We start from the raw sequence: 11,516 nt of genomic DNA, 5'->3' as shown, positions 1-11,516 counted from the left end.
ACCAAATTATAAGTGTGTATATATATATATATATATATATAGTTCATATCCATTAAAAAATGTTAGTAATAAGACAGTATACATATGAAAGACTCCAATCTGCCCAGGTTTGGTTTTTTATTCAGTAGCATGCCGTAACTGTGGAATGTATCCAAATAATGTTTGATTGGGAGAAATCTTACAACTGCAGGATGACTTTTATGGGGCAGTTAATCAAAGTATCTTTGTTTGCTTCACAGTGTTAATATATATTTTAATAGAGTATTAATCTTTTCCACAGAGTACTACATACAAGAAGAAAATATAAAGCTCTTGCTTTGCTTGATGTACTGTGCAGAGATTAATTAATTAGCATACTTCATTTTGACAAAGAATTATAGGAATACAGGAAAGTAGAATAATGAAATTGGCACCATTATTTTCCAAGTATCTGTAGTTCTAAAATTTAATTACAGGACAAAAGAGTATATTCTCACCATCCACCATTGTTTACAATGGAGATGTAAGATTCTGATGTGGCTTAAAGTTAAATCAGGAGACACCTGCTCAGGGGTTATCTGTCCATTACCCAATGCCAATTCCTATTCCCAGGCCTGTTTACTCAAAACCACCTGAACTCTCCAATGAGGTTTACTTGAAATAAAAACTGGCTTATGCAGGTGGTGGTTTTGAAGGAATCCTTGATCTTGAACCTTTGATTTCAAGGGGAGTCTTAACGAAGTTACTTGAGGCACCCTAAGCCCTGTTGAGTGCAAAAATGGGCCACGACTGATGAACAGAAAGCTGGTGATAGCGGCTTGGTTTTATTTGCGGTTGTTATGGTTCGAACTGCGTCAGGAGTTATGCCATGATCGTGCAAATACTTGTTCACCTAATTCTAACCACCGGTTTATCCGGTAAACCCAGCGGTTTGCAGAGCCGGCGGCGGTAACGCGGGCCCGGGGGGCTCGGGCAGGCGGGGCGGGGATCGCTCAGCGCCGGGCAGCGCCTCGGGGCCAGGCACCGCTGCCGCCTCGGCCTCTCCCGGACACCAACCCTCCCTCCCGCCGCCGCCGTTCGCCCGCAGAGCGCGGCCGAACCAGGCACCGGCCCCGGCGGCCGCAGCCGGCACTGCGGCGGTCACGCTCCTCGGGGCGCACCCACGCCGCCCCCTTCCCACCGTCAGCGGCTCCCCGCCAGCGGAGTCGCCCCGGCTGGGGGACACGCCGCGCTCCTCCGCCATCCCCTGTGCCTGCCGGGGCCGCCCGGGGCGCGGCGCGGGCGGGCGGCGCCGCAGGAGGGCGGGCGGCGCCGCAGTGAGGCCGCGCGGGCGAGGCGGCGGCGGCCGTTGCCATGGCAGCGCTGCCCCGGCCCGCGGCGTGAGCGGCGGCGCGGGAGGGGCGGGGGCGCCCCGCGGTCGGGCCCGGCCCGGGAAGGGGTTAAAGCGGGCGGGCGGCGCCGCGGGGGTCGCGGCCGGGGGCAGCCCGCGGGCGGGAGAGGGGAATGAGCCGCGGCGGGGGCCGAGGGCCGTGCTCCGGGCGCATAGGGAGGCTGCGGAGGTGAAGCCTCTGCTCCCTCGCCCGGCGGGATGGAGGCTCTTGATGCCGCAGAGGACGTGTTTTATGAGGAGGAGGAGGAGGAGGAGGAGGAGGTGAACTGCTACGATTTCGAGCCTCTGCCGACGCTGCTGGAGGATGAGGTGAGTAAGGCAGGTGCGGGGACGGAGCCGCCACCCTTGCGCTCACCTGTGGCGAAGCGGCCTGAAGGTGCGGCCGGACCGGGCCGGGGAGCGGCCGGGCCGCGGCGGCAGCGCCGTGAGCTCCCCGTGCGCGCCCCGCCGGCTCCTCGCCTCCCCTGCCCGCCGGTCCCAGCGAGTAAGTTGGGCTTGGCCCATCCCCGTGCACCTTCCCCATACAACAGCAAAGTCACGGTCCTCGAGTGCGGGGTGTCTCGTCACTGCTGTCATAGCCGTGGGCTAATGCTGCAGTTGTGAGTACGTGTCCTTGTCGCACTCGGTGAAGGGAAATTTACATGGGCTCAGCTGTTTCCAGAAGCTGCCAACCAGTGTTTTGTACAGCCGTATATTGCTGCCCTGTGCAAAAAGGCCTTTGACACTGAGAAATAAAAGAAAAAAAGCCAAAACCCACCAAACTATTAAATCTGTTTGTTCAGTTGTTGTGCCCAATAACCTGTAGCTAAACCCAGTGCTTGTCATCACGTTTGTCTGGATTTATTATTGAGTTTGCACTTGCTTTTTATTGCTCTTGCTCATCTTTGTATCTTTCCACATGATGTGTGTTTCTTACTCCCTTGGGAATATTTGGGCAAAATGTTTGTAGTTTTCTTTTTTTTTTTTTTTAAGTAAAGCTTTGGTGAGCCATATGTGAGCTGCTCATTTCCCACACCAGATCTTGCAAACTTTCTTTTTTGCTATGTCAAGAATCTAAGCTGAATCAGGATTTTAAAAGTGAGTTTGAAAATGAAAAGTCCTTTTCAGTTTTCCTAAGTCACCGAATGGCTCAGCAGTTTGGCTCTTCTGCCATCTGTAGTGTTCAGTGCAGTAGGCCCTCTCAGACTGGCTCATGCAAGACATAGAAGGAAGGTGGTAGTGGCCTCATTTTTACACATTAGCTTAAGTATTTAGAGTATTTCTTCAGAATGGGAGAGAAAGCTCAGGGTCAACTCTTATGTATGAGAAAGACCTGGGCCCATTTTCCATAACTGGTCAATATATACTTTCATTGTGGATTTCCACCAGTCCCATCTATTTAGTTATTCTGGAAACATAAATAGTTTCAGTATTTTTGTTGAGAGAATGACGACCTGGTGATTACGGAAGTTAATAAAAAAGGGCTACTTTGAAGACTACTCAGAGAGCTTACTGAGGCAACCCAGTGTTCTTCTTCAAATGCGATGAATTTAATGAATGGTGTTTGCCACATTTTCTGTGATTCTGGAAGATGGATTTGAAGTCTGTGTGAATTATCATGGCAAAAAGACTTAGGTGCCAGAAAGCTGTCAATGCTGTTGTACTGAACTCCCAGCTGCTTAGTCATTTAGTGCATTTCTCATCATTGTACCTAGTATAAGGAATGAGATTGGTGTCTGATGCATATGTTTTTTTATCAATATGTGAAGCAGAATCTGCCTGAGTTGAACAGTAGGAGTTGCTGAGGATGAAGATATGTTTCAAATTCCTTTCTCTACTAGAACTTTTCTTTGTTTCACACTCCTTAATATTTAATTTAAATTTTTTTGAGAAGTTGTCTGTGGCCAATTAATTTGTTTTTCTACCTGCTCTCTCTTAATATCTCTGCTTAGTTATATGCTACTGAACTGTTTTATATTTGGTGAAGAAACTATAAGGGAAAAATGAGAACTAAAGTGAATAATTAAGCAATAAGCTTGTCTGACGTGTTCTCTTTTCGTAGTTTTTAAACAGTAGTAAAACTAGACACTTTTATACAAGTGTCTTTTGCTGAAAGAGGCAAAAGAGGCATCAGCATCTCTGATATGTACCACATTTGAGTGAACCAACTTTCAGTGGTCTAAAGTATTGAAGTAGTAGCTTGCCAGAAGATTCAGATTACCAGAACCTCCTGTGTTACAGTCTTAAAAGGATGTTTTTGTCCCACAGCAAAACTTTGGTTTTGTGTTGCTTTGGGGATGTAAACTAGTCAACTGCATGTCTCATGTTTTCAGTGCTTTGTTCTCTACAAAGGCCTTGCTTTGCTGCAATAGCAGCTTGAATAACTGAGGTCAAGATAGTGTGATCGTTTGGGAAATACAAACTTTCTGTGAAGTAAATAACTTATTGTCCTGGAGCACTGAAAATAGAAAGGCTTGCTAATGGTAGTCTTTTGTTTTATCTTTTTTTATTGTTTTATCTTCATCTGGCCACCCATTGCTGATGGGAGCCACTGAACATTCATAGGCCTTTTATTCTTTTTTCCTTTTTCTTCTTTTTTTCCTTTTTCTGTACCACATAACTTTCTCATCTCTTGTAATGAAGATAAGCTTCTTCTGGCATGAGATTTACTTGCCAAATAACCACAAGACAAATATGTTTTTGGGGGTTTATACTGTAGGTATATACTACTGATAATTATCTGCACTGAAGTTCAGCCTTGAAGTTTGACTCAAAAGAAATTCTATTAAGTCCTTATTGTAACTGGAATTTGATATTGAGTCTGTCTTAAAAGATTGCAGTTTTTATTTTTTTCACACAAACTGTAAATTGAGCCTCTTTGGTCCATATGCACAGATGAAACTCTCATGGTTTGGCATTAGTGATTAGTTGATTAGTGAAACATCCCTTTATGTTGCTGTTGTGGCAAATGCCATGATGTCACCTAGCTAGATGATTCTAGGAAAAGTAAAAATAGTTACTGGCTCATTGCTTTGATGAACTTTTTTTTTTCACTTTTTTTTTGTTGGCCATTGAAGAAGCAGTTTGTCTTTTCTTTCCGAGCCTCTCCTCACTCTACCTGTCAGCTTGGTCAGTTCCCAAGCCCAGTGGTTTGTAGTGCAGCTCCTCGCAAATGGTTGTGTTTGCGGATAGAGGAACCTCTGTGCTGCTCGGCATGCCTAGAAGAGGTTCCTTATGGGGATATGCAAAACCTCCTTATTCACCCTTACAACACAGAGAAAATGAGATCTTGTGTTTGAGGTCTTTTGCTGTTCAGTATTTTGTAGGACTGAATTTAATGAGACTAGGATCCATGGTTAGTGCTAGAAACCACTGTAGCAATGCTGCCATTAGTAAATCAATGCATCTCCTGGCTGATGAAAAATAAGAGTATTGAAAAGAGAAGTTAAGTTTCCCAAACAACAGTGAGCATGCTTTATTTCCTACCTCATATTTAGTTATTAAGCATTATACTTTAGACTAAAAAGCACAATACATATTTGGACTAAGATTTGGTCCTTTTTTGAAGTATATTGTGAGAGCAGTGCTTAGTTCTCTAAAAGACATGTTAAAAACTGTTAACCCTTCTGTATACAGTAATCCAAATATCATTAATGTTCTCCAGTACTGAAGTACATAAAGAAGGTTATAACTGTATTTTCCAAAGGATTAAAAGTTTAAAGCTCAGTTTTCTGAGCTGTAAGATACCTCATATTCTCTTTTGCTGATGATGACATACTTTCTTTTTTCTATTTTCTAAGTAATGTGCAGCTGCATCTTCCATTCAATATACATTTAATGTCATTGAGAAGTATAGTCTTTAGTTTAAATTACTTACATATAAATGAGAAAACACTTTGTAAGTAATAGTGGTTATAGCTCTGATGCAGAGTAACATCTGTAGATTACCTTCCATTTTTGTTACCTTATTTTTTCCATAGAGATGGAATTGATGTTTTGTTCGTTTGGGTCTTTTTTTTTGGTCATTTCTTTAAGTTCATGAAAACTTTACTTCTGTAGCTATGAGTGATGTATTAGCTTTGTATTCTAAAAAATGTCCATAGAAAGGCTAGCTGCTTTGAGACAAGCATTGTTTCCAAACATCTTGACCAGTAAAGCCACATTAGAGACACATTTTTTTGGAACTGGACTCTTCGTAGCCTTACTGTGATAAAAGGGTCAATGCAAGTTGACTTACAGTTTAGGACAGTAACTTAGAAATGAAATCCATAACCTCTTTTGATCACTAAGAGCTCTGAGTGTAATGGGGAGGCCTAGGACAACTGAAGTGATTTTAAGTCAAAGTATAAGAACAGTTTTCCTATGGCATGTTTGGCTTTTGAATGTTTATTAAATGGTCTACACCACTAAGCTTCATAACTGCATCATGCTTAAGACAGACTAATGAGAGGGTACTTTTTCCTCGATCACAGGTGATAGGGAGAAGTGCTGTGAAGAGAAGTTTTAAGTAGTTTATGTAAAGGCACCTGGGAGAGCTTGAGAGAGACATAGATGAAACAAAATGTTTTAACACAGTCTCTCCACTTTCACCTCCAAATGGTCTGTTTCACTAACTGTGATGCAACGTTTATGTTACTTTCAGATCTCCCATAGTAAATAACTTAAATAACTTCATATTAGCATACTGTGATATCTTTGTTCAAGTTAACTGTGCTTCTTAAAACACTCTGTGTTATGAGCAAAGGTGCACTTGGTATTTCTTGGGGTGTTAATCAGTGTCCTAGAAAGTCTGAGAACTTGCTGGAAACATTACTTGTAGCCAATTGTGTCAAATGTAATCTATGATATACAAAGTAGTGTCATGAAATCCAGGGTAATTTATTAATTCGTGTCTTGGCAGGAGAATGTGTCCCTTGCTGATATTTTGTCACTGCGGGATAGCTGTCTTACTGAGCAAGATATTTGGGCAATTTGCCTGGAGTGTTGCCATTCTCTGAAGAGCATTGCCCATTCTGCAATCTTCCAGACACTCTGCATCACTCCTGACACTTTGGCTTTTAACACCAATGGCAATGTATGCTTCATGGAACAGCTCAGTGGTAAGTATTTGTGTTTCCAGGCTATTTGTTTTAGAACTATGGAAAGTTATAGTGAGAAACTGCAGTAACATATTGCATTCTATTTTGAAGATAATTAAAATAAAGATAAAAACTTAATTGGAGTGGGTGTGTATAGGTCCATATGAAACTACATGTTCAGTTTTGATGAACAAGGGCTGTTATGAGTTTGCTTAGAAAATTCTTCTTAGTTATTTTAAGACTTATCTAGAGATATCTTATTTATGTCCATTTCAAACACTGTAGATTATGTATTTGTGTATCTGTGCTCAAGTCTTTACCTGTGTAAAACACATCCTTACTCTTTTCCAGATCTTCTAATTTTATAGATATGTTCTATTTCTATAGAAAGCTGATATTCAGTGTATCTTGGTGATTGTGAGCGTAAAGAATGGGGCAATTCTAGTGCACATTTGCTGTTAAAAAGGAGAGCTCTCGCTTCAGTAAGGGCCTTTTATTTTTTTATTATTTTTTAGAGCTTTCCCTTGAATAAAGAATGGGGTTATTTTTTTGAGTCATGATTTTTAGTCTCAGCAAATGTGGAAACTGACTGAGAAATTAATTTTAATATTAGAAAGAAGGATGGAGTAGCTGTAAGATCTTCAGGTATTGTAGCAGTGAACAGGGGGATACTTAACTTTAAAAAACTTTCGGTTTTAGCATAGACAAAAAAGCATGTTATTGTTGCTGTTCCTTTCTCACATGATCCATTTCAAGATGATGGATCTTGAGCCTATTAATGATTTTACAAAACAACAGAAAAAACCCAAACAGCTCTTATTTGATGGTACTTCTGAAATTGTCAACTCATAACTAGGAGAACCATTTTAGTCTCTATACACACTATTCAAGTTTTTATTGTGTTTTCTTTAACCCAATTTATTTTTAAATCCATGTCAGAATAAGTGTTTGTTATTTTAGTCAAAATCTACATCACAGTATTTTAAAAAATATTACATAAAAATCAGGTAAGGTGACATGGCAACAAATGAAGATTTGTTGCCTTCTTTAGAATTAAAGATGGTATTTCAAATAAACATATAACTTAATAAAGTCTAATTATTAAAGATGAAAATGTGTCTTCATAATTACTCTGATGTTTCTTTTTTGTTAAATTTTTCAAAGATATGAGAGTCAACTTTTAGTTTCATATTAATAGGGTAATGTGGAATCAATTTTCTTTATTTTAAGGAGCTTGTTGTACTTCGAAATTAAAAAAAGAAAAAGAAGCTGGCTTTGTACAAGCCAAGGATATATGAAAGACTTGTCGAAGAGAATAAATCTAGTGAATGAAAAATGACCCTCATCTAAGATCTTTGCTTGCAGCTGGGAAAGAAAAAATCAATTTCTTTTTAAATGTTTTAGTCTAGTTGAATAGCTGGCAAACAATTGATCCAGGAATTTGCTGTATTCAAGTGCTTAAAATATGGGATAACAAATTCCTATGCAAAGCAAATATACAAAAATTTAGTTCCCTGAAGTCGTGTTCATCTCTAAGGAAGAGACTTTTTATTAGTTCATTTTAAAAACGTTGTATTTTCCCTAGGAATGCAAAAGGTTATGTTTATATTCTGTTTCTCTCTCACACATTCCACTCACTGTGTCTTTGGCTCTTTCTATTTCCCTCAGATCTTGTTACTGTTTGATTAAAATATAGTTTGTTAGATAGGCACTTGGGGAGGTTGTCCTTTTTACTTCCTTGTAGTTGTTGCCTATGGATTTACTCTTCCAGAAGGAAATTATAACCTCTGGATTTGCTTGCCAGTAAGGGAAAGTGAACAGCCTGTCATCTCTGCTTTAGCAGCAAGCTTTGCTTCCTGCAGGTTCTGTGGAGCTAAAGTGACAAACATTCAATAGGATGTTCTGCCAAGAGGTCTGATATTTTCTTGTCTCTTGAGATCAAACAAATTTCCATTGTAAACATTATATTAGAAGAGTACAGTGAGCTGTACCAGCGATAACAGTTGTATGCTTGTACAGCCTTTAAAGTGTTCTATGGAAAGAAAGGGAGAAGGTAGCATGGAGATGAAAAGGTGCAGAAGTCTGCAGGTGGGGAAGAGGAGGAGACAAAACATCTGTCTGTTAGTTCCCTTCCCCTTTTTCCCACCCCCTCCTCCTGAAATATCAGGAAAAAATGTGGGGGGTGGGTAAGGAATACAAAATTAGTTAGACACCCCTCCTTTTCAGTGGAAAAATAGGATTGGGAACATCATAAGGAGCTGTAAATCAGTCAGTAGCATCTGGATAGTCAGCTGTGCCATGTAGCTGCAATATATGAATATGTAAAAAAAAAAGTCCTCTCTAATAGTCTTTTCCATATAACTCAGTTTAGTGTCTTCACAGTAAGAGCTTTGCATTTAATTTCTAAAATACAGGCACAAAAGTTCTATTAAACCTAAAGCTATGAGCACATGCCTCTGAGCATACTATTTTTTTCTCCTTGCTGAGAAGGGAAACATAATTTTTGCTTGCAAATGATGTCAGTCATCCACTGAGCTTCTCAAAAGGATGGATTAGGTGAGTCAAATAAGTATGTGAAGAGTAGGTTTTCAGTCGTCCACTTGTTTAATTCCGTGGTGTTCTGTACCGGGTTCATCGGTACATGCTGGTGACATCAGTACAGTGTGATACTACATACCTGCTTGGATGCAGCAGCAACATCAGTCTCTCTTAAGAGGTAGAAGGAAGAAAAGAACATCTTCACTCAGAGTTGTCTGCTGCAGTAGCTCAGTTCTCTGCTAAGCTACATGTGCATATGGAATTTGCTGCCTCAACTTTTTTATCGTAAGTAAAACAAACTAAACAGAAAGGTCAGAGTTCTAAGCTGGCCTGTAGATGAAGGGGCAATTAGCTGTTCAGATTGGTTTTGCTGCTTGAACCCTTATCACCCAGGTCTGCAGTGGAAAATAGTGAATGGAAGTGTTCCATTAATCAAATCAGACTTCTGAGCCGCACCAGCTAAGGTGATAACTTGGTCCAGACATAAATGTCTGAAGGCAAGAAGTGGCTAGACATGTTAAGTTTATTTCTTTGTGGGTGTTTAATCTGTTTTGTTTCTTAGTAGGAAAATTATGGTATCTTCTTGCAGAAAGTTTGAAAAGAGCAATTTATTTTACTTGCAGTAGTAGAAACATAGATAACAAGTTCTTTGTATATCAAATATGAATGAACCAAAATACTGCTATACACTGTTTCTTTTGTATCCGATGTGAGTGTATAATTAAATTTGTATCATCAAATTGGTTTGTGTTTGTTTTTTTTTTTTTTAAACAAGTAAGACTACTAGTTTCTAATCTGACATGTTTTCTTTTACTTCCAAAGATGATCCAGAGGGTGCCTTTGTTCCACCAGAATTTGATATCACCGGTAACACTTTTGAGGCAAGTTTATAAATTTATCTGTAAAATAGAGAGGGAGTTAATAATTTTAGTACTTCTGGCAGTACCAAATGCTTAGCATTCTTAACATAAGACTTTTAAAGTTGGCGAATAGTAAATAGTGCTGTTTAGATATGTTTTGTGGAAATAAAAATTAAACTTAAAATGCTATATTTTCTGTATAAACATTTGCTTACTAACTGCTAAAATGTGAGAATCTGTTTTGACTGAATAATGTGTTGCCCTAAACCACAGCTGGTCTATATTATGTTCACTGGTATCCTTCACTGGTTACATTTGCTTGTTTGGGGACTAGTCATGAACTTTTATGACTAAATATAAAATTTGTTTGCCATCCTCTTCAATAAAATAGTTCAGGGAAGGGTAATCAGCAATTTTATCTTTGATTTAATGAAGAAACAAATTACTATCTGTTGCTTTGCAATGCACAAATGCTCTACATTGTTAAATTAAATTAGATTTAAATTGTTTATACTAATTCATTAGCCTCCCAAGTCAACCATCTCATTGCATGCTGCAGGAGCACTTGCTTGCTTAATATCCTTTTTCTTAATAAGCTGTTTTTTCTGGCATGTATTCTTAGATAATTCAAATGCTTTGATTAGCAACACATTCAATTCAAGGTATGTAAAAAAAATCTGGTTCTTTATAGTTCAACACAAATACCTTTTGCTTTTCATAGTTATATCCTTCCTAGTCACATTTATAGTTCTCTGTATTTTCTTGGGAGTGGACAGAAGGGAGGAGGAGGAGAAGTGGACCTTGGAAGTGTGAAGTACTGCATATAAAATGAGAATGATAAGGCAGGAAGGGTAGTATAATAGAATATGAAGTACTGCAGTCTTTGAAGGCTAGAGATGCAACATTTCTCCATTGCTATGCTTTATTACTGTGTCTGTATAGGTCAGCAGAGCTCCAGTGATTTGTCCTTAATCTCCCTGTCACCCTCATGCTGGTTTGTGGGGAATCTGTTTTTGGGGACAGGGAGCCAGTACAAGTTGGGGATCTTTTGGAGGTGGCCTGCATTGCATGTAAACTTGATAACTGTAGTAGCCTTTATATTCAGATGCAGTTAAGGAAAAAAAGACCCAAAGATAACTATTTTTGGGGGGTTTTTTTCTTTTTGTTGTGCTTCTGAAGCTGGACTTAAGATTCTACATAAATATGTTCTCCATCCCTTATCAAGCTTCCAAGACTTGACACAGAAACACTTAAAAGATTTGTGGAACTATTTGCTCCTTTGGCAAACTTTTATTTCCCCCAATCCTTTTTCCTCCCTTAGGAGTTGCTGAACTGGTATGCATATAGCAAATAGATACACTGAAAGAGGTTCAAAGACCAAGGAGATGGCACAAGTAGAAATAGGAATTTGGGAAGGCTGTGGGAAAACTAAGTGACCTGAAGTTTTAGTTCTGTATGATATACAAGGCCATTGTATCCTTCTTGGATAAAACTTATCTGTGCACAGATTTATTATTTAACTCTTTCAGTAGTACTTACCAGCCTGTTAAGTGCCAGTGAATCCCAGTACCAAGCACAGCACAAACGATTAGACAGTCAGTGAAAGCTGTTTGAGTCAGGAGTGGCTCTGAACATTGACCCTTTTACTCTTTTTGCAAAGGTCAATGAAGATATATAAAAGTCCCACATTTG

The 11,516-nt window shown here is 39.7% G+C and overlaps 1 protein-coding gene across 5 annotated transcripts in view; it reads left to right on the top strand.

Moving 5' to 3' along the window:
• The first annotated feature begins 1,371 nt into the window (after window positions 1-1,371).
• The window catches only part of KNDC1 (kinase non-catalytic C-lobe domain containing 1), a 61,329-nt gene continuing 51,184 nt past the window's right edge, over window positions 1,372-11,516 (top strand). For 3 of the 5 annotated variants that reach the window (XR_010432312.1, XM_064662988.1, XM_064662986.1), the window contains exons 1-3: window positions 1,374-1,678; window positions 6,249-6,447; window positions 9,787-9,845. Coding sequence is in view for 3 of the 5 variants with exons in the window: in XM_064662988.1 (XP_064519058.1) it covers window positions 1,568-1,678; window positions 6,249-6,447; window positions 9,787-9,845 (369 nt within the window). In the remaining 2 variants the exon portion in view is untranslated. Of the gene's footprint in view, window positions 1,679-6,248; window positions 6,448-9,786; window positions 9,846-11,516 lie in introns of all 5 variants that reach the window. The other 2 variants (XM_064662989.1, XR_010432311.1) reach the window with 2 other exon arrangements.

This window comes from Pseudopipra pipra, chromosome 8, assembly GCF_036250125.1.
Source record: "Pseudopipra pipra isolate bDixPip1 chromosome 8, bDixPip1.hap1, whole genome shotgun sequence".
NCBI classification, from domain to species: Eukaryota; Metazoa; Chordata; class Aves; order Passeriformes; family Pipridae; genus Pseudopipra; species Pseudopipra pipra.
The sequence above is the reverse complement of the archived record's forward strand: the minus strand, read 5'-3'. Positions and strand labels throughout refer to the sequence as shown.